The sequence below is a fragment of the Halichoerus grypus genome, chromosome 5 (genome assembly GCF_964656455.1).
Source record: "Halichoerus grypus chromosome 5, mHalGry1.hap1.1, whole genome shotgun sequence".
NCBI classification, from domain to species: Eukaryota; Metazoa; Chordata; class Mammalia; order Carnivora; family Phocidae; genus Halichoerus; species Halichoerus grypus.
In genome coordinates, this window is record NC_135716.1 from 152,228,012 (window position 1) to 152,251,743 (window position 23,732).

Below are 23,732 nucleotides of genomic sequence, written 5' to 3' on the forward strand. Positions count from 1 at the left end.
ACGATCCCAGGATCCTGGGATCGAGCCCCGCATCAAGCTCCGCATTGGGCTCCCTGCTCCGCGGGAAGCCTGCTTCTCCCTCTCCCACTCTCCCTGCCTGTGTTCCCTCTCTCGCTGTGTCTCTCTCTGTCAAATAAATAAAAATCATGTTGTTACCCATGAAGCTAAAGTTATACGTCAATTACATCTCAATTACATCTCAAGTTTAAAAAAAAAAAGACAGAGAAGCGCAGCGCTGGGGTTTGTCTCTGTCTTTCCTTAATACTGAGGTTCGCTGGCTATCGGGGACGCCACAGGAATGGAGAGAACGTAGGTGCAGTGGAACGGTCGAGCCGGCCAGCCCCAACAGGCAAGAGCTTGGACGTGCCGCTGTGCAGTTGGCCGGCGGGGAATCCAACACCAGCCCCGGGCCACAGCCGCTAGGCTCAGGGAGCCGCCGCTACCCGCGAGCGGAAAAACACTGCGCACGCGCAGACCCGACCGGGGCCGGCGGCGCGCGAGAGGCGCTCCTCAGCAGGCCTGGCCTCGCCTCCAGCCCTCCGCCGGCCGCTGTGCCGTCACCTCCGCCTCGTCCGCCCAGCGGGGTTTCCCCCGCCCCCTCGGCGCCGGCGCTGGTCGTGACTGCGCGCGCAGGGCCTGAGCGGGCGCCGGCGGGAAGGGGAAGCGGCGGGTAAGAAGGGCGTGCGTCCGGGTGCGACTATGACGGGGTTGGGAATGACCTCTTCGCTCTTACGGCTCTTGGGACCCCTGAGGAGAGGAGAGGAGCCTCTGGAAACGGTTCCTCGGGCCGCTCAGGCGTGCCTCTGATAGTCAAAGTGTTTTCGCCCTCACCTTTCGCTTGGCCTCGTCGGGTCCGCTCCTGCCTCTCCTTTCCCCGCCCCCACCGGGGAATGCGAAGGCCGAGCCCCCAACCTGTCAGCTAGCCCCAGACAAGTGTGAGATGCCTTCTCCGCCATTTAGGTAGCGCCGAATGTTTATCCTCTTGTAGTGTCGCAGCAGCTTAGGGGTAACTCTCCAGATCCCCCACTCAAGCACAAAGAGCCTCGGTTTTTTGACGCTTGCTTTTTCTGCCACCCTTTGCTGAAGCAGCTTCTCGATGCTCTCTGCAGTAAAGTCAAGGCCACCAAACATAGGTCTTCACTTCTTCTGGGCATCTCCACCGTTTCCTAATTTCCTTTCCAAGCTTGGGTCTCTTCCTCGCATCCATATGCAGTGTCCCGGAGTTATGCTCTTTCCTTTTGGAAATATGGTCACACATGTGCCACCTTTTGGAATGAAGTTCTTCACTGGCAGTGGGATAGTATCAGCAATTACTAAGAAGCATGGTAACACGTTAGGATTTCTGCTGTCTGCTACCCCAGTGGGTGGATATTCAGTCAACTATTTAGTAGCAGGAGGCAGCATTTTAGCTCAGTGGCTGTGCTTGATGCCTCGAAGTTGGGGGCAGAGGAGGTACCTTGTAATCAAGCCCCTAGGGTTCAAAATTTGCTGACAGGAAGAAATCTAAAACAGAAAAAAAGCCTAACAGCCATGTCATGTTTAATAATATTCTGCAGGTCAAATTTCAATGTAGAGACAAATGCACTGTTTGCTTTTATATGCCGATTAAATGTAATATGTTGACATTCTGTAAATGCTCATTGGAAGTTTTAGCAGCTGCTTTGGAACTTCTCAATCAGATTTCTCAATTCCTAGATAATCATGATAATCAGCTTAGTTTTACTTTGATAAGTTTGACTGAATGCTGTAAACTTAACCACTTTTTTCTAACATCAGCCCACACCTTTCTGTCAGTCTTACTACTACTTCCCTTTGATGCCTAGATTACAAAACCGTAGTCATCTTGGATTTCCCTTGTGCTTCATCTCCAAATGTATTATATTACTGGATCTCATAGTTTCTTTATTTAAAAAGTAAGTTGGATTTATTCCTTAGATTCTCATTGTTGGAGCTGTAAGGCTGTTTTCAAGGACTTTGCTACCTCTCAGCTCATTCCCTGGAAGGTTCATATAAGAGTTCTGAAACATGACTGTTGTCATATTTACTCTTGAGTCTATGGTGGCTAAATTTCTGTGCTTGGGTTTCAAAGCCTTTTCTCTATAACCTGGCCTAATAAATCCTATGCATGTGATATGGTGGGGAAAGCCCACGATTTAGAGTAATAAGACTTGGATTCAAATACTGAGACTGTGGTTATACTAACACTGTGTCCTTGGGAAACTTTGAGCTTCAGTTTCCTTTTCTCTCATTTCAAATAACAATACCTTTTCTTCCAGCCTCTTAATTATTGTGAGGATTACATTTGGCAGAATATGTGGAAAAGCTATCATAGTTAGACAAAAACAACCTAAGGTATTGTTATTTCTCATTGTACTCATTCATTTCACAGATATTTGAAAACTTAATATATGTTAGGTACTGGTGCTACTACTATGAAAGATAGTCCTTGCCCTTAAGAGACTGTCTTTCAGGAAGCTTTCAGAGAATTATGTGTCTGTAGGAAGTAGGGTGGTAGAGTGTCTGACAAGGTAGAGTGTGATATACACTGTAAAATAGGCAAGTTTAGGATGAGCAGCGAATCCAGAGGAGAGAGGAACAGGGAAGGTTCTGTAGGAAATTATGTTTGAACAGAGTCTTAAATTATAACAAAGACCCAAAAGGAAAAGGTGGGGAAGGATGTCTTGAAAGAGACACTTTTAGAGAACTTCAAATTGTTAAGGTTTTGTTGGAGTATTAAGTTCAAAGAAGAGTATGGGAGATAGGACTGGACAGGTAGACAGAGGTGAGATTTGAAGGGCTTTGTGTGCCAAGAGAAGTGTGCAAATTGAAGGATTGTAAGCAGACAGTTGGCCTGATCACAGTTGGTTTTTGAAAATTCATTCTGCCTAGAGTGTGTGCTTCCTTACTACAGTATACAAAAACTTCTGGGTGCCTGGGTGGCTCAGTTGGTTAAGCAACTGCCTTCAGCTCAGGTCATGATCCTGGAGTCCCAGGATCGAGTCCCACATCAGGCTCCCTGCTCAGCAGGGAGTCTCCTTCTCCCTCTGACCCTCCCCCCTCTCATGTGCTCTCTCTCTCTCTCTCTCAAATAAATAAATAAAATCTTTAAAAAAAACAACAACAAACTTCTGCCTTTGTGCCTTTTCTTATTTTCTTTATTTCACCTAGAAGGGCTTATGCCCTCTCCTCATATGTTAATCTTTATCTTGCAACATCCAGTTCAGGTCGCATTTCTACCGTGAAGCATCCTCCAATTATTTTAGGCCCCACTACTTATTCCCTTCCCTGAAACCCTATTAGGAATAGTACCACACAGGTTTAGTCCTTATTTGTTTTGTGTGTGTTTTATGTCCCTAAGTAGATTGTAAGCTTCTTGAGGATAGGGAATGTTTGATATGTGTGTGAATAGAAGATGTGTTAAACACAAAAATATGTTTTCTGGTCTCCTTCTGTTTTGTTTTTCAGGGTAGGACCAGATTATGGGCAGTAGTCCTTTTAATTAATCTGTCATCATGGCTAATGAGGACAGTCCCAAGGCTGGTGATAGTCCATTTTCATCAGATAAACATGCCCAACTCATCTTGGCCCAGATCAATAAAATGAGGAATGGAGAGCATTTCTGTGATGTACAGCTGCAAGTCGGGAAGGAAACTTTTAAAGTTCATCGGCTGGTTTTGGCTGCCAGTAGTCCTTACTTTGCAGCTTTGTTCACTGGAGGAATGAGAGAGTCCTCAAAAGATGTTGTACAGATTCTAGGAATTGAAGCTGGAATCTTTCAAATACTTCTAGATTTCATTTATACAGGTATGTTAAGTGAGCCTATAGCTTTGAGTGACGAATGATGTAATCACTCATGCATTGCAACGGGAATATAAATTGATACAACTTCTATGGAAAGTAATTTGACAATATGTTGTTATGACTGAAAAGTTCATATCTTTTGACCCAGTATTCCTTTTCTAGGAATCATAAGGAATTAATTAGTGATGCAGGCAAATATTTATGTACCAGGATGTTTATTGTAACATTATTTGTAACAGTACATAATTGAATACAATCTAACTACTACTCAGTAGGTTATATGGTTAAATAAATTATGGCACATGTATGTATCATGGAATATATTTTTAGATCTCTCAAATTATTTAAATATATACTGTGGAAGAGTGTTTAGAATATATTAAATGGAAAAAATTTTGGATATAAGTACTCAGTTTTGTAAAGAAAAAAAATCATTTTATTTGTGCACAGGAAAAAGACCAGATGTTGATAAATGTTTATCTCTGGATGGTGGAATATGGAAGATCTTTATTTTTTCCTCTTTTTCTTTTTCCCCTCAAAATATTTATAATCAGCATGTATTTTAATTAAAACTTTTATTTTTAAAATGTTTTTAAAGGGCGCCTGGGTGGCTCAGTCAGTTAAGCGGCTGCCTTCGGCTCAGGTCATGATCCCAGGGTCCTGGGATCCAGTCCCGCATCGGGCTCCCTGCTCAGCGGGGAGCCTGCTTCTCCCTCTCCTTCTGCCTGCCTCTCTGCCTACCTGTGCTTCTTTCTATCTCTCTGTCAAATAAATAAATAAAAAATCTTTAAAAAAAAATGTTTTTAAAGAGTTTTGATAACATTAGAAAACACACAAAAAAAACCATGAAGTATAAGTTTTATATGATATGTAACAAATATACATAGAAATAAGATTTGGGGCGCCTGGGTGGCTCAGTTGGTTGAGCAACTGCCTTCGGCTCAGGTCATGATCCTGGAGTCCCGGGATCGAGTCCCGCATCGGGCTCCCTGCTCGGCAGGGAGTCTGCTTCTCCCTCTGACCCTCCTCCCTCTCATGCTCTCTGTCTCTCATTCTCTCTCAAATAAATAAATAAAATCTTTAAAAAAAAAAAAAAAAGAAATAAGATTTGAAAGACACTAAAGTGTTAGTACAGTGTCTGTGGGAAAATGCGTGATTTTCATTTTTATACTTTTCTGCCTTGAAGTTTTTTTCTGTGAGCAAATACAATATAATCAGAAAAAATGTTTGAAAACAAAGACTATGGTCATCATACTCTCCTTAAAGGACTACTTAGTGGGAGATAATTTTTTTTTTAAAGATTTTATTTATTTATTTGACAGAGAGAGATAGAGCAGAAACACAAGCAGGGGGCGCGGGAGAGGGAGAAACAGGCCTCCCACCAAGCAGGGAGCCCAATGTGGGGCTGGATCCCAGGACCCCGGGATCAGGACCTGAGCCGAAGGCAGACGCTTAACGACTGAGCTACCCAGGCGCCCCTGGTGGGAGATAATTATGTGACCTGATAAAAGTATTATTTATTTAGTGCATGGTATTTAAACCTCAAAAATGACAAAAGGAGATTTCTTTGTGTTGTTTCTTATTATGTTTTGGAAAATATCAGAAAATAACTCTTTTTTTTTTTTTTTTTTTTTTTTTTTTTTTTTAAAGATTTTATTTATTTATTTGAGAGAGAGAGAATGAGAGACAGAGAGCATGAGAGGGAGGAGGGTCAGAGGGAGAAGCAGACTCCCTGCTGAGCAGGGAGCCCGATGCGGGACTCGATCCAGGGACTCCAGGATCATGACCTGAGCCGAAGGCAGTCGCTTAACCAACTGAGCCACCCAGGCGCCCAATCAGAAAATAACTCTTAATTTGGAGATTGTAAAAATGACTATGTTTTATTTACCGAAAGCAATGCAGCCCTGTCTATTGGCTAATGTACAAATTAGCATTGAGGGATTTTTTTTTTAACCTTTTCCAAATGACTTGTGTGAGCTGAAAACAGCTTCATAAATGTCCTGCTTCTCTTATTTGCAAAGTGTAAATTAACACAGATTAATCCAATGGAATTAGTGTTGAACTATGCAAAAACAGAAGAAATGCTACAAGGTGTTTATTCTGCCTCTTGTCTAAGGGTAGCAGCAAGAGATACTTAGTGAAAGATATTCCTGGTACTATCACTATATTGGTGATTAGCACTTCCATCAAATAAATAAAAAGTGGTAAAACCCAGAGAAATAAAAGCTAGTGAACATATCTGGGAGAAATAACATTCTAGAATATTGACATTTAAAGCTATAATTGGTATAACAATTAAGAAGAGAATTTGGCTACGGGTAAAAGATATCAAGTGGCTTAACAAGATAGTTTCTTTTTCCACAGAAGTGAATTCATAATAGGCATTCCAGGGATGGTATGGTGGCTTCATGATGTCCTTAGTGTCCTAATATTCTCCCAACATTTTGCTCTACCATCAATAGCTTGTAGCGTCTAATCTCATGATTGCTGAATTCCAGACAGTGGAAGGAGGAAGGGAAAAAGGCAAAAGGGCCTGCTAGCTGAGACTGTGCTCTTTTTAGGCTTTTCTGGTAGCCGTACCCAGTAACTGCTGTCTATATCCCATGGACCAAACAGTAAAAAGTTCATCCCTATCTGTAAATGAGGCTAAGAAATATAATTTTTAGCAGGGCACAATTACTACCCACAACAAAATCAAGGTTCTTTTTTTTTTTTAAAGATTTTATTTATTTATTTGAGAGAGAGAGAGAGCACAAGCAGGACAGAAGGAGAGGGAGAAGCAGACTCCCCGCTGAGCAGGGAGCCCGACTTGCGGCTCGATCCCAGGACTCTGGGATCATGACCAGAGCCGAAGGCAGACGCTCAACCAACTGAGCCACCCAGGTGCCCCTTATTTTTTTTTAAATAAGCTCTACGCCCCATATGGGGCTTGAACTCAGAACCCCCAGGTCAAGAGTCACATGCTGTACTGACTGAGCCAGCAAGGTATCCCATATGAATACTTTTTGTGAGCTAAGCACTAGGGATATAGCAGTAAACAAGATAGACAGGGCCTCTGCCTTCTCAGAGCTTTATAAGTAGTGCAGTTTAGGTACTTAAAAATTTGAAATGAACTTGTGAGAGCCTCATATTCCTTAGTTGTAAAGTGGGGATAACATTTCATAATTCATGTGAAAATTAAATGAGATAAATTTTCATAAATGTAAAAGTGCTTTTTGTAATCTATAAAGCCTTATATAGTTATAGGACATTCTTTTTATTGCTCTCAAGTAACTCTTGGCTTTATCCAGTAGCAGGCATTCAGTCTTCATAGATTACAACCCATGATCTTGTCCAAATTTGTTGTGAATTCTCATTTCATTCAATTAAGTCTTTTTTTTTTTTTCCATTCAACTAAGTCTTATCTCAGTTTTCTCTGCAGCCTACCATTTACTGCCATGGTGGATTCCATTTCTTACTTTCGGGAACCCGTGTTTGCATTCAGCAAGCGATATTCTTCCTCTCACAATAATCACTTTGGCCATTAATTTATTTAAAACAAATTTTTTGAGTGCCTAGTGGGCGCTAGGCATTGAGAATACAGAAGGGGAAGGCTTCCCCCAACAGACTTTATAAATCTTATTGGGAATACAAATTTTAGACAAATAGTTTAGCGGGGTGAATATCATAAAAGGGATAAAGGGAAGTATAAGATTGAATGGAGAGTTTGTCCTTATCAGGTAGGAGAATTACATTGTTTTTCTTCCCTTCTAAATATATTTGACTAGTTGGTGTTCTCCCAAAGTCATATATGTAAATATATGGAAGTGAAGTCATCTAGAAAGAAAGTGGTGTACATAGTTACTTAAATGTTATTTAATAACTTCTCATATGTTATAGACACTTGCTTATACCTAGTATTAAAAATTAATGTTTGTATGGTACTTTATCATAATTGAAGATGGGGACCCTGTCTTACCCCAGTGCCTCAGTAAATGTTAGATGCATATAGCCTTATGTTAAAATGTTAAAAGCATGGACTTTGATGTCAGTCCCTACCCTCAGTCACTTGACCATGTGACTTGAAGATAAGTTATTTAAACTTTCTGATTCTTCAGGGCACTTGGGTGGCTCAGTTGGTTAAGCATCTGTCTCTTGATTTCAGCTCAGGTCTTGTTCTCAGGGTCCTGAGTTCAAGCCCCACATTGGGCTCCATGCTGGGTGTGGAGCCTACTTAAAAAACATTTTTTTAATATATAATAAAATAAATAAACTTTCTATTTCTGTTAAATTGGTAGAAAAAGAAAAAATAATAACACATACTCTATGGGGTTGTAGTGACAGTTAAGTGAATGGATAAAACAATGTTTCTGTCCATTGTAAGTGTTCCATAAATGTTAAGTATCATCATTTAAGTTTTGCACTCTTTATACAAATCCTTTGTTGCCTTTTTACTTAGCATCTATCTACTCAGCAAATACTAAGCTATCAGTAGATTTAAATATAATGCTTTCTTAATATAAGTCAAATGTTTGTTTTTATTTTGTTGGTTATTTTGTCTCCCTAATTCCCTAGGTATAGTGAACATAGGTGTGAATAATGTCCAGGAGCTGATTGTTGCAGCAGACATGCTACAGTTGACTGAAGTTGTTAATCTATGCTGTGAATTTCTGAAAGGACAAATTGATCCTTTGAACTGCATTGGGCTCTTTCAGTTCTCTGAGCAAATTGCCTGCCATGATCTTTTGGAATTCACAGAAAACTACATTCATGTCCATTTCTTGGAGGTTCACAGTGGGGAAGAGTTCCTGGCGCTTACAAAAGATCAACTAATCAAAATTTTGCGAAGTGAAGAGCTCAGTATTGAGGATGAATATCAGGTCTTCTTAGCTGCAATGCAATGGATTCTGAAGGACCTGGGAAAAAGAAGAAAGCATGTGGTAGAAGTGCTAGAACCAATTCGATTCCCTTTATTACCTCCTCAGAGGCTTTTAAAGTATATAGAAGGTAATTTTTTTGCATATCAAATGAGTGAATATCCAGTGGCTTATTCTCTGTTTGAAATGTGATAATGTTTTCATTTTTCAGTTCAATAGCAGACATTTATTGAATGATTAATATATGCAAGATACAACTTTTGTGTTTTGCAGATAGTAGTATTTCAGTATTTCTACCCATTATTTTGATCAAATTCTTACATACCTTTCTTGAGATTAAATACTAAGGGAGATTAGAGTTATAGATAAAATTACTGACAGAGCTAAAATACCACTGCTGTTTTTGGTAGTACTGATTATTTCAGTGTAAGATTTCCTCTTGCTCCCCTAAAAAATTGAGCAAAACCTGACACTTGAGGAAAATGCATATGCTAAAAACAAAACCCAAACTCAATAAATCCTGTAAGTCTTCTCATTATAAAATTAACTTTATATTAATATAATATCATAGCTTCTAAATAGCCTTTGAATCATCTTTAGGTACTAAACTGAAAATACTTTTCATTGTAGTATAAAATAGTATTAATTTTTATATTAGAAAAATGATGATACATACATATATAAATATATTAATTATTATTAATTGATATATTAATATTTTATTTTTAAGCACTCTACACCCAATGTGGGGCTTGAACCCACAACCCCAAGTTCAAGAGTCGCATGCCCCACTGACTGAGCCAGCCAGGCGCCCCATATTTAAATTTATTTTTATAAACTACCTTAGACCTGGTTTCAAGATTTGAAGCTCTTACTCTTGTCATGCACTGAAACTTTAGGATGTGACTGAGTTACAAATGATCTTATCAATTAAATACACTATTAGCATTAAAGGTGTAATTCTGTGAAAGAATTATATTTAATGTGGATTTTTAGGTTTTTTTCTACTCTTAACAATATTAACAGAATTTGATAGGTTTTTCTGAGTGATGTCTTTTTATTAATGCATATACATTACTCAATCAATTCTTATTATTCACAATAGTTATGTTCTATAAAGTTGCCACAAACACTGAATTGGCAAATACTGAGACATTGTTCCTAGGGGAAATACTGGGTAAGTTCTTACCTAGGTCACAGTATTTTTGCCACCTGATCAATACATAACCTTGTTTTATGTGTGTTTCTATCAAAAACATCTTATTTAATATATATACTTGATTTATTAACTTTGAACTCATGGCCAACAGCCCTATAACCCATGCCTAAATGAAACCTAATACATGTATTTATTCCATAAGGCACATTACAGGCTTCTTACAATCAGGAACACTAGACAGCACTTCAACAGTATGCTTGGAGTCATTTTTAACAATGAAATCACCAACAAAAAGCCCAAAAATGTGAAAAACATGGCACTAAATAGACAATGAAAAGGACACTTGTTTATAATATGAGAGCTGAAACACAAGGCAGAGCGTCACCTTGTTCAGTTCCCACCTGGAAACATGCATTCAGGTGATTCAGATTTTTTTCCACTCTGCAGCATGTCTGTGAATGACTAGGAAAGCACCATGAGTGTTAATATGGGTTACAAGTGCATTTTAATGAGTAGATGTTTTCATAAGTAAAGGAATCCACAAATAATGAAGACCGATTGTATTTAAATGCTAAAAGAAGAAGAGAGAAATTATCCAGACACATTTTTGCTTGAATCATATGAGAATTTAGGAGTGGGACAAAAGCTTTCATGGTTGAGTTGTCTTTTCCCAAGTTCTGTAGATACAGAGTGCTGCAGGAAAGTTCCTTTGCTAAGAGCAAGAGAAAGTTACCTAGAATTGGGGCATGTTTTCCTACAGCTTTTTAGTGTTATAATATTCAAACCTTGTACTGCTTATTAGCATGCCCAATAATTGTCAGCTAAAGGTATTTCACTGGAGTAAAACTGCAAGGAGTCAGGGAGAAGTAAATGGAGGATTTTTTTAAAAAGATTTTAATATATTTCAACTTTGAAAGTTTCTTTTTGATCATATTAGAGAAAAGGTGGGCAGTTTATGTAGAAAAATAATGAGACTACCACAAAATTTAGAGAGAGAGAGAGCAAAAGACTTAATAGAAATAGTTAAATTATGTTATATGAAATATGTAGACTTCCCCCCAGTATATTTTTTTGTATTTACCACTGGAATAATTCAGGAAATTTAATAGTACTAGCTATATGATAACACATCTATTTCTTGCCATTTTAGAGAATGACTACTTTTTAAAAATGGTACATCCTCTTATAAATGTTTAGGTAATAAAGTATAATAAAACAACAAATTCCCCCAAAGTCCACCACCCAGAAATAACCAGTTATAATTAACATTTAGTAAACATCATTCTAGATATCTCTGTATAGGATGATGGATGATGGTGGATGTATGGTTGGATGAATAAACAGAAAATAATGTAAGAATCATTCAGTACATACTATTTATAATACAAAAAGCATACTTAAATCTCATTAAAAGTTAAGAAATTGAAGTAATAACTATTTTCAATGAATGTTTATCTCAAGAAACACTCATTCTAAAAAGTTCTTATCGAGTTAAGGACAAAAGATGAAAATCATTAAAAGATGAAATAAAAGTTTCATTTGTGTTTCAATTTTATTTTTATTTATTATTTTTTAATTTTTAATTTCAATATTTTTAACATACATTGTTTTGTGTTTCAATTTTAAACAGTATAGACCCACTAAGAAAAATAAGGTAATTAGCATTATTATTTTTCTTCCTATGCCACCACCCAAGGTTTACACCTTTATATAGATTTTTTTTTCAATCATGATTTCCCTAGCTCTGTGCTTTTGTTCTGTATTTAAATGAATTTAATGTTGTCTACCAGTTTTTCAGTCTTTTTTTTTTTTTTTAAGATTTTATTTATTTATTTGACAGAGAGATAGTGAGAGCAGGAACACAAGCAGGGCAAGTGGGAGAGGGAGAAGCAGGCTTCCCACGGAGCAGGGAGCCTCATGCGGGGCTCGATCTCAGGACCCTGGGATCATGACCCGAGCCGAAGGCAGACGCTTAACGACTGAGCCACCCAGGCACCCCCTTTTTCAGTCTTTTTATTCCCAAATTTTCTTTTTTGATTTGTCTTTTGGTTGGCTGGATTTCTTTATTTCTTTTTTTTTTTTAATATTTTTATTTATTTATTTGACAGAGAGAGATACAGCGAGAGAGGGAACACAAGCAGGGGGATTGGGAGAGGGAGAAGCAGGCTTCCTGCAGAGCAGGGAGCCCGATGCGGGGCTCAATCCCAGGACCCTGGGATCATGACCTGAGCTGAAGGCAGACGCTTAACGACTGAGCCACCCAGGCGCCTCTGGTTGGCTGGATTTCATCACCAAGTACTTTTTTCAAGAAAAGTTCGTGATTACTCTATTTCCTGAATTCTTTTCATATTTGAGAATTTCTGCCTGTTGCTTTTTTAAGTTAACAGCAATTTGGATTGGCATAATAATCTTTTTTTTTTTTTTAAGATTTTTAAAATTTGGGTGGCTCAGTCAGTTAAGTGTCTGCCTTCAGCTCAGGTCCTGGGATAGAGCCCTGCATTGGGCTCCAGCCCTGCATTGGGTTCCCTGCTCAGTGGGGAGCCTGCTTCTCCCTCTCCCTCTACCGCTCCCCCTGCTTGTGCTCTCTCTCTCTGTCAAATAAATAAATAGTAAAATCTTAAAAAAAAAAAAAAGTAATCTCTACACTCAACAGGAGGCTCGGACTTACAACTCTGAGATCAAGAGTTGCATGCTCTATCGAATGAGCCAGCCAGGCACCCCATGGATGGGCATAATAGTCTTTTTTTTTTTTTTAAGGTTTTATTTATTTACTTGAGAGAGAGAGAATGAGCACATGTGTGTGCCTGTGAGCAGGAGGAGGAGCAGAGGGAGAGAGAGAGAGAATCACAGACTCCCTGCCGATGGAAGAGCCTAACACAGGGCTCTATCTCACAACCCATGAAATCATGACCTAAGCTGAAATCAGGAGTCCGAGGCTTAACTGACTGAGCCACCCACTCACCCCCTAGTTCTCACAGTATAGAAAGTAGGTTTTACTATTAGTCATTTCTATTTTACAGATGAGGAAACTGAAGCAGACAGATTAGGTAGTTTGTCCCTATCACATATTTAGTAAGTGTAAAGCCTGGACTTGAACCCAGATTTCTCCCATTCTACAGCTTAACCCTATACTCCTTAACCCCCACCTCCAGCCCCACCCCCTGCCCCCACCCTTCCATGGGCATTAAGAAAAATGAATGTGGGCATTACCTATAAGTGCTATTTCAGCAGAAGTGTCCTAGAAGTCTCAGCTTTAAATCATCACAAATGGAATCTCTCTGACGCTTCTAACAGAGATATACAGCTGCTTGGTGAAAACCATCAACCCTCACTTTGGCCAGCTAGGTGCTGGACACCTGTGCATATAAAGAGAAGACCCAAGAAAGAGAAAAGGTGAATCTCATGCCCCTGACTGGGAGCTTGATCTCCTGAGCCTGAAATCATGACCTGAGGTGAAATCAAGAGTCGGTTACTTAACTGACTGAGCCACCTAGGTGCCCTGGGCATTTTATTATCTTTTTTTAAATTGAGATTTATTTATTTATTGAGAGAGAGAGCGCATACACATGCACGTGCTCAAGTAGGGGGGAGGGGCAGAGGGAGAGGAGAGAGAGAATCTCAAGCAGACTCCCTGCTGAGCGTGGAGCCCAATACAGGGCTTGATCTCATGACCCATGAGAGCATGACCTGAGCCAAAATCAAGAGTGGGACGCTTAACCAACTGAGCTACCCAGACCTCCCCTCCCCCGCCCCCCAGGGCATAATATTCTTAAGTTATGATGGTGTTTCTCCCTGCCCCCAATCAAAGTTTATGACATGGTCCTTTTTTTTTTTTTTTAATGATTTGCCTTTTCTGCTTAGATGCCTAAAGAATTATTTTGTTATTCTTTTTTTTCCAAAAGATTTATTAGCATCAACTCATAGAAGATTAGCACCCAGATATACTTTTAAAAAAAGTTTTTATTTAAATTCCAGTTAGTTAACATACAGGGTAATATTAATTTCAGGTGTACAAAAAGTGATTCCACACTTCTGTACATTACCTAGTGCTCATCACAACAAGTGCACTCCTTAATCCCCATCACCTGTTTAACCTGTCCCCCCACCCACCTCCCTAGCACCCAGATGTACTTTTTTTTTTTTTAAGATTTTATTTATTTTGAGAGAGAATGGGGGGAAGGGGGGGAGGAGCAGAGGGTGAGGGAGAGGAAAAGGAAAGGGGAAAGAATCCCAAGCAGACTCCGAGCTGAGCACAGAGCCTGACTTGGGGCTCGATCTCATGACCCTGAGATCATGACCTGAGTTGAAACCAAGAGTCGGTGGTTAACTAACTGAGCCACTCAGGTCCTCCCAGATGTGCTTTTGAACTATGAGAATAGGCTCATTGTTTCAAAACCTTAGTTCTCATTGTTTTTATTAATTAGTGATAACTGATCAATTATTTCAGGAAGCAACTATAAAACTATATTCTCTGAAATATGACACTCAAATTAGTAGGAAATGATAGTGGCATTTTATTTATTTTTATTCCTTTTTTTTTTTTTTAAAGACTTATTTATTTATTTATTTATTTGACAGAGAGAGACACAGTGAGAGAGGGAACACAAGCAGAGAGTGGGAGAGGGAGAAGCAGGCTTCCTGCAGAGCAGGGAGCCCGATGCGGGGCTCGATCCCAGGACCCTGGGATCATGACCTGAGCCGAAGGCAGCCACTTAACTGACTGAGCCACCCAGGCGCCCCTATTTATTTTTATTCTTGATTTGTGTTAGTCATTTTTCATTAGAGTATAATTATATACCCTTTCCTTTTAAAGGTTCAGTTTTTCCTTCATTTTGGGGAAATCTTCCTGTATGAAATTTCTCAATACTTCTAATGTTTCATTTGGTAGTCCTCATCCTTTTTTTTAAGATTTTATTTATTTACTTTATAGAGAGAGGGCGCACACACGAGCAGGGGGAGGAGCAGAGGGAGAGGGACAAGCAGACTCCACGATGAGCCCAGAGCTTGACGCAGGGCTTGATCCCATGACCCTGATATCGACCTGAGCCGAAATCAAGAGTCAGATGCTTAACTGACTGAGCCACCCAGGAGCTACAGTCTTCATCATTTTATTGGAACTTCATTGTCCTTCATATTTATCATCTTTTAATATTAAAATATTTTCTTTTTTTTTTTTTAAAGATTTTATTTATTTATTTGATAGAGACACAGTGAGAGAGGGAACACAAGCAGGGGGAGTGGGAGAGGGAGAAGCAGGCTTCCCGCCGAGCAGGGAGCCCGAGGTGGGCTCGATCCAGGACCCCGGGATCATGACCCGAGCCGAAGGCAGACGCTTAACAACTGAGCCACCCAGGCGCCCCTAAAATATTTTCTTTTGTTCTGTATTCACAGTTGTTTTCTCAAGTCTTTACTCAAATTGGTGGTTTGATTTTTCATCATATCTATTGTGTTTCTTGTTTCTAATTTATTAAGTCTATAATACTATCATTTCAGGTTCTCACTTTGTTTCCTTAGCAAGGCATCTCATTCTGCCTTTGAGCTCTTTTTTTTTTAATAGGATCTATATATATTTTTTTAATTTTTATTTTAAATAGGCTCCATGCCCAGTGTGGGGCTTGAACTCATAACCCTGTGATCAAGAGTCACATGCTCTACCAACTGAGCCAGCCAGGTGCCCCAGATCTAACTTTTTAAGTAATTTTATCCTGTGAAGCATGTATGGCAAGTCTGTTTCTGTTTGTGGCTAATGTTTTCTTCCAGAATGAATTCTGCAGTCTCTTTCTCTTCTTTTTCCTGGGATATATTTTAATAGTTGTATTGTTACTTCTTGATATAATGCTCATGTATAACATGGGCAACTCTCTTCAAACCAGTTTTACTCTGATAATGCAAAAGCTAATTCTCCTTGACACCCTTTCTACCTTAATGTAACTTCCAGCTAAAATTTGAGGACTGTGTTATGTTCTTGCCACTCCTTTCTAGCCTGAGGTATGAAGGTGGTGGAAGAACAGAGATCTGCTAAGGCTTAGATATTTGCTTAGGGACCTGGGCTCTGAGCTTTCTCTGAGATCCTCTTATTGATCTTGTGTCAGGGCTTACTTAACCCAGCTAAGAATGTGTCTCACTAGTGTGGACTTTGGCTAGTACTGTGCTCTGTTAGATGGCAAGCCATGGTGATTCTGTCTTTACTGATGGTTCTTTAAAGGATTTCTTGAAATGGTTTTTTGTTTGACTTCTCAGTTCTACCTCTTACCTGCTCATTCTGCCTTTCCAAATTATTAGTCATTAGTGAGAATTCTCAATATTTGTTTAATTGACCTTGTTTCCTCAATATTGCTTCTGGGATATAGGGACAGAGCTTGGAGACAGTCCCTTGCTAGCATATATGGTGTCTTTGTGTAAATTAGAAAATAATCCCATTCAAGAGGCCAGGTCTTGGGGCGCCTGGGTGGCTCAGTCATTAAGTGTCTGCCTTCGGCTCCGGTCATAATCCCAGGGTCCTGGGATCGAGCCCCGCATCGGGCTCCCTGCTCAGTGGGGAGCCTGCTTCTCCCTCTCCCACTCCCCCTGCTTGTGTTCCCTCTGTGTCTCTCTCTGTCAAATAAATAAATAAAATCTTAAAAAAAAAAAAAAAAGAGGCCAGGTCTTATAGCTTGCCAAGTGGACATAGGTTGACTTTCATCCCCATTTCACCTCAGCTAAGCATCTTTGGGCAGGAACAGTATACCCAATCATGCTCAAAGTTTTAGGAGATGGACCTCATCCCACTGGAATCTTTTGTTTCTTGCATTGACTATCCTTTTTTAAAGTACATGACATAATTTTATATCTTTTTGTTTTGTTTTTTTAAGATTTTATTTATTTATTTGACAGAGAGAGAGACAGCGAGAGACAGAACACAAGCAAGGAGAGTGGGAGAGGGAGAAGCAGGCTTCCTGCAAAGCAGGGAGCCCGATGTGGGGCTCGATCCCAGGACCCTGGGATCATGACCTGAGCCGAAAGCAGACACCTAACAACTGAGCCACCCAGGCACCCCTATCTTCTCGTTATTAAGTCATAAGTATAGAATATTGGGCTATTTTATTTTTCCATTTTGTTGGATAATCATGGTCCTATTTTACCTTGCCATCTTTGTTTAGAAATCCTCACACATGTGTTTTTAAATTAGATATTATGAAACATATTGTTAAAAACAATTTTTGATTTAAGGAAAGTATAGTCTTTAGTAACAATGAGAAAAATAATATTTGGTATTGTAGGAAACAATCGCAATTGCCTGATGATGAGTTTTTATTTTTTATTTTTTTAAATTTATTTATTTGACAGAGAGAGAGAGCGAGAGAGGGAACACAAGCCGGGGGAGTGGGAGAGGGAGAAGCAGGCTTCCCGCGGAGCAGGGAGCCCGATGCGGGCCTCGATCCCAGGACCCCGGGATCATGACCTGAGCCGAAGGCAGACGCTTAACGACTGAGCCACCCAGGCGCCCGAGTTTTTATTTTTTGATAAATGTGTTCTATCTTTATGGGAACATGTCTTTTCAATATTATTTAATAGTTGATTAAAACAGTATCTTGTCAAACTTGCTTTAGGAGTATCCGATTTTAATCTTCGTGTTGCGTTGCAAACACTTTTGAAAGAGTACTGTGAGGTGTGCAAATCTCCCAAAGAGAACAAGTTTTGTAGTTTTCTGCAGACATCTAAAGTTCGGCCTCGGAAGAAAGCAAGAAAGTACCTATATGCAGTAGGTGAGAACCTTTTAAAAAGTGATACAAATAATCTTTATTTTCAGGAGTAAAACCTTTGAATATTTTGTTGTTATTGTTTTACACATCAGAATATGCAAGTGTGTCAAATAGGTATATTTAATTTCACATAGAGGCTACAGATTAATTGATTATGTTTAATACAGTGGATACATCTAAGAATAAATAGCTATTTATTTGACATCTGTTATTCTGTGATATAAATTGTTGGGTTCTTAGATTGTCCAATTAGTGTCAAATAACTGATTTATGAAATATTGCTTGAAAAGTTAAAAATGTGAATTCCAGTGAAAAATAAGGAAAATCTCAACATTTTTAACTATTCATGGTGTCTTAGATGATTAGGGATTATAGGAACTAGTGGTCTCTAAAGTGTGGGCATACAGGATAATCCACAGAAGTATCAGGTGAACATATTAAAACATCTTTTTTATTTTAAAAAACATTAAGTATTATTAATATGTGATGTATATATAAACAGATTATTCAGATTTACATACATAATATTTTATATATACTTCATAACATAATTTATAATCTGTATGTAATTATATGTATGATTTCATGTATGCTATCTAAATATGTAATTTTTGAGTGCATGCTACAATTTTTTTAATGATGGGATGTGCAGTTAAACAAGGGTTTCAACTATTTTTAATTGAAAAAGATACTAATAGAAGTCATAATGAGACCTCCTAACTAGACACATAACCAGCTCCTTTTATGTTTTATCTAACATTCTATTATAACCAAAACCAGGTGGTAGAACACTGGTTGACCTCATTGCATTTAAGCCATCATCTTTCAGGACTTGGCGTATTTAAGAATAATATATGTATATGTGGCAGGCTCTAAAGCACTTATTCCTGGCTATGAAATAGTTATTGACTGAATGTCTAGATGTAGAGGGCTAGATTTTTCTCATTACTGTCATTTCCATATTTAGCAGTAAGTGATTTGCTGTATATCTCCTTTCCTTCATTCAGGTGGATATACTCGGTTGCAGGGGGGTCGTTGGAGTGATAGCAGAGCCCTCAGCTGTGTAGAACGTTTTGACACCTTTAGCCAGTACTGGACCACTGTGTCTTCACTTCATCAGGCTCGATGCGGGCTGGGAGTAGCAGTTCTGGGAGGGATGGTTTATGCTATTGGAGGTAATAATGAAAATGTCTTCTTTCCCTTTTTAGTCTCTAGCTGTAAGTTGACTGCATTCTTATATGACTTATATATATTGTTAGGTACTGTGGGGTATACATAGATATGGTTGTGCTCAATAAATATTTAATGAATAAATGAATGAAAAAAGAAAGAGGAAACAGAAGATAATTGAATGTTTCTGACCAGAGGGATACTGTGATTTATTCCAAGGCAGAATACTTAGGTTTGATTTTGATGAAAAGTTGTTTATAAAATGTGGCACCAAATGTTTGTGATAAAAATTGTTTTAATTTTGAAATTTAATTTCACATACTGGAAGTTGTATTTAATTAACATAGTTACCTGGGCAATGAGATTTATAAAAACTAAGTCATCTAGACATTGGGATATATTTCTTGGTTGAAATCACTGTTTTCTGAAACTATTATTAGGAATTATAAAATGATTAATAAGATTAAATAAAAGGAGTTTTGAATGTTGGAGGGAACTAATTATCAGAGGAAGATCTAAAGAGAAATAAATGTTAATGCTTTTATATCAATATTTACTTCTGTATAATTTGTCTTTATAGCAACAAGCCTAGGCAGGTCCTCTAACCCTTAGAACTAATCATTATGCCTTATTTCTATGGGTTAGTCTAAAACACAAAAAGTTGTATATAAAAAAAATTATTTTTTTAGATTTATTAATTATTTGAGAGAGAGAACTAGCGGAGGGGTAGCAGAGGGAGAGGGAGAATCTCAGGCAGGCTCAGCGCTGAGCCCAATGTAGGGCTTGATCTCACAACCCTGAGATCACGACCTGAGCAACCAAGAGTTGGTCCCTTAACCGACTGCACCACCCAGGCACCTCTTGAAAATGTTATTACTATTTTTTGACTATGATACTGTCAGTTTAAGATGAGAGAGATATAGAGAATATTTGGTTTTTACTTCTCTTTTGGAGGGAACATAATTGTCCCTTAAAAACAGTTCATTAAGAGGCAACTGGGTGGCTCAGCTGGTTAAGCAGCTGTCTCTTGATTTTGGCTCAGGTCATGATCTCAGGGTCGTGAGATCGAGCCCCACGTTGGGCTCTGCTCAGTGCAGAGTTTGCTTGTCCCTCTCCCTCTACCCCTCCCCCCATGTGCACTCTCTCTCTCTCAAATAAAATAAATAAAATCTTAAAAAGAAAAAGAACTCAGTTCATTAAATCAATAAATGCCATGGTGAATCCAGAAATCCCAACAAAGAAATAAGAGTTTTAAGCAATAACTTTCTGTCAGCATAAAGACCATGATTCTATATAATCTTTGACTAAAACTCTCATAGCTCTTTTTATATACATTTTGGCAATTATGGATAGTTTCATTGCATGAACTCTCCTGTTTAACATAGGGTCACAGTGTCCTGTGTGACACTTTCATATATATGTGTCCCCTTTCCTCATGCCACAGAAATACTTATGGGCACCCTTCAAAAATGCTATGACTTCACTATTATTTATTTATTTATTTATTTATTTATTTATTTATTTATAAGTAGGCTCCGCATCCAATGTGGGGCTTAACCTCATGACCGAGATCAAGGGCCACATGCTCTACTAAGTCAGCCAGGCACTTCAACTCGGCCTACTATTATTAATAATATCAACATTGCTATTTTAAGATATTTTATAATATATAATTTTAAGATAATTTTTATTATCAAAGTAATTCAGGTTTGTAGTAGAAAATTTTGCTCAGACGCTTGACGACTGAGCCACCCAGGCGCCCCAATTCCAGGACATTTTTATCACTGCAAGAGGCCACTCTTATTATTTAGGGAAATTTTTATATCAGTGTAGGGAATTGTTTACAAGGTATGTTTCCAGATTCCAGCCAAGGGTCAATCTTGCAAGCAGGTCTTTCTAAGGATAGGCATTCTCAGGTCTGCTGTGCGGATTCTTTTCTGCACAGTAGTTTTATAAGTTCAGGATTCCAGGCCCTCATAAAGTTATATGTTATATGTGCTGCAAATACCTTTTGCTACTCTGCTGCTTCATCTTTCACTTTCTTTACGGTATCTTTTTTTTCTTTATGATATCTTTTGATAAATGTATTTTTCATTTTATTTTTTTAAAGATTTTATTTATTTGACAGAGAGAGACACAGCAAGAGAGGGAACACAAGCAGGAGGAGTGGGAGAGGGAGAAGCAGGCCTCCTGCTGAGTGGGGAGCCCAGTGCGGGGCTCGATCCCAGGACCCTGGGATCATGACCCGAGCTGAAGGCAGACGCTTAACGACTGAGCCACCCAGGTGCCCCTGTATTTTTCATTTTAATGTAGCTAACTCTATTATTTATTTTCCCTTTATGGTTAGTGTTTCTAGTATCTTTTTAAAGAAATCCTTCCCTACTCCAAAGTCATGAGGATATATACCTTTATTATTTTCTAAAATTTTAGTTTTAGAACTAACTGTATGTCTGTAATGTATGTGTGCAATCCACCTGGAGTTAAGTTTTTACATAATATGAGTAGGGAACCAGTTTCATCTTTTCCTCATAGATATAACCAATTATCCCAGCATAAAAAGCTTTTGTTTCCCTATTGCTGTGCAGTGCAAACTCTGTCATATATCAGGTAATCATATATGTTGGTATCTCTTTCTAGAATTTCTTTTCTGTTTTGTTCTCTCTGTGTATCGTTATCTTAATCACTATAGGTCTGTTTTAAGTCTGATAAGCTTACCTGATAGGACAGTTTCTCCCCTTACTATTCTTGTGTGGGAGTGCTTGGCTATTCTGGGCCCTATGTACTTCTATATAAATTTTAGAGCCAGTGCATCAAATCTGTTTGTTTTCTTTTGTCAAATCTGTCTTTAAAAATAATGTACGACAATGGAATACTAGTCAGCCATCAAAAAAATGAAATCTTGCCATCTGCAATGACGTGGATGGAACCAGAGTGTATTATGCTAAGTGAAGTAAGTCAGTCAGAGAAAGACAATTATCATATGATCTCACTCATATGTGGAATTTAGGAAACAAAACAGAGGATCATAGGGGAGGAGAGGAAAAAATAAAACAAGACGAAATCAGAGAGGGAGACAAACTATAAGAGACTCTTAAGCATAGGAAACAAACTGAGGGCTGCTGAAGGGGAGAGGGGTAGGGGGAAGGGGTAACGGTGATGGACATTAAGGGGGGGCACGTGATGTAATGAGCTCTGGTATTATATAAGACTGATGAATCACTGACCTCTACCTCTGAAACCAATAATATATTATATGTTAATTAATTGAATTTAAATTTAAAAAATGTTAGTTGGAAAAAAAATAAAAATAGTGTATGATTCCACTTATATGAGGTACTTAGAATAGTCAAAATCCTAAAATACAGGAAATACAATGGTGGTTGTCTGGGGCTGGGGGAGGGGAGAATGGGGAGTTATTGTTTGAATCAGTATAATGTTTGAGTTTTACAAGATGTAGAGAGTTTTGGGGGTTGATAGAGGTGATGGCTGCACAAAAATATGAATGTGTTTAACATCACTGAACTCTACACTTAAAAATGGTTAAGATGGTAAATTTTATGTTACTTGTATTTTGACACAATAAAAAAAGTGTGTTTCAAATTGGGATTATGTTAAATCTATAAATCAGTTTGGGGATAATCATCTTTACATTGATTCTTCTAATTCATGAACATGATATATCTCTTCATTTACTTAGATATTCCTTAATTTAAAATTTTATCTAAATGAAGTTTATAAATTTTATCTGCCAGAGGTCTTGTACAATCTTTGATTAGACTTATTTCTAGGTAGAGTCTTTTTTAAAATTCTATTTTAAGTGGTACCTTTTTAGAAATTTTTATTTTCTCTTTGTTGCTAGATAAGGATTGCATTAAAATTCAAATTATACCAGAGCCAGGTATCCAAACTAATACATGAAAAAATATAGAAGTGTTAAAGTACAAATTTTATCCCCCAAAATTACACGGATTATTTGGGTGGTAGAATTAGAAATAGATAATAGGAAAATTATGCCTTGTTTCATTAAGTGGGCTTTAATAAATGACAGTGCTATTGATTTATAATAACACTTATGGGGCAAACTAATCTTAATGAATAGTATAAAATCAGACATAATAGTTGAATTTCTGATAATACAGAATGCTACTGAATATTGTATTATGGTTCCAGGCTATTAGCAGCACTAAACCTTCTGATATGTGTCTCTTTTATTTAACTCAGGTGAAAAGGATTCGATGATTTTTGACTGTACTGAATGCTATGATCCAGTTACTAAACAGTGGACAACTGTAGCTTCAATGAATCACCCCCGCTGTGGCTTGGGAGTGTGTGTGTGTTATGGGGCTATCTATGCTTTGGGTAATTATGCTTTTTGGTTTAAGGATATCTAGTATTATTTAAATTCTTAGATTCTAATTACTTTAGACATTTTCCTTCCCTCCCATAAGAAACTTTTTTTTTTTTTTTAATAGAGATACAGCGAGAGAGGGAACACAAGCAGGGGGAGTGGGAGAGGGAGAAGCAGGCTTCCCGCCGAGCAGGGAGCCCGATGCGGGGCTCGATCCCAGGACCCTGGGATCATGACCTGAGCCAAAGGCAGACGCTCAACAACTGAGCCATCCAGGCGCCCCAAGAAACTTATATTTTTTCAGTTTTATAAATTTTTATTTTCAAAATTGAATTACTTGGGGAATATTGTCAAGTATGGAGCTCTTAGAAGGAGATGGAGATAAAATGTAGATAAGATGTCCAGTGAAGTACTTTAGCTAACTAGTTAAATCTCATGATTAGGATAGCCATTCTGAATATGCAGAAGTTGTTTCAAAAGGTAGTTTTGCAAAATACCTTATTTCCTAAGCAATATGATGAACTTTTGTTTTTATTTTGTTTTGTTTTAAATCTCTGATGAAAACTAGGCAGAGAGTTAAGATCCAAGTTTTATAGTCAGATTCTAACTTTTTGTATGATCTTGGACAAATAACCCTCTCTGGTCCATGTGATAAT

The 23,732-nt window shown here is 38.3% G+C and overlaps 1 protein-coding gene across 3 annotated transcripts in view; it reads left to right on the forward strand.

Annotated features, from left to right (window-relative positions):
• The first annotated feature begins 452 nt into the window (after positions 1-452).
• IPP (intracisternal A particle-promoted polypeptide) overlaps positions 453-23,732 on the forward strand; it is a 38,866-nt gene continuing 15,586 nt past the window's right edge. Inside the window, exons 1-6 of one of the 3 annotated variants that reach the window (XM_036068603.2) lie at positions 453-670; positions 3,466-3,804; positions 8,356-8,787; positions 17,406-17,561; positions 18,566-18,733; positions 22,950-23,087. In XM_036068603.2, the coding sequence (XP_035924496.1) occupies positions 3,513-3,804; positions 8,356-8,787; positions 17,406-17,561; positions 18,566-18,733; positions 22,950-23,087 (1,186 nt within the window). In that variant the 5' untranslated portion in view covers positions 453-670; positions 3,466-3,512. The remainder of the gene's footprint in view (positions 671-3,465; positions 3,805-8,355; positions 8,788-17,405; positions 17,562-18,565; positions 18,734-22,949; positions 23,088-23,732) is intronic. The other 2 variants (XM_078073240.1, XM_036068601.2) reach the window with 2 other exon arrangements.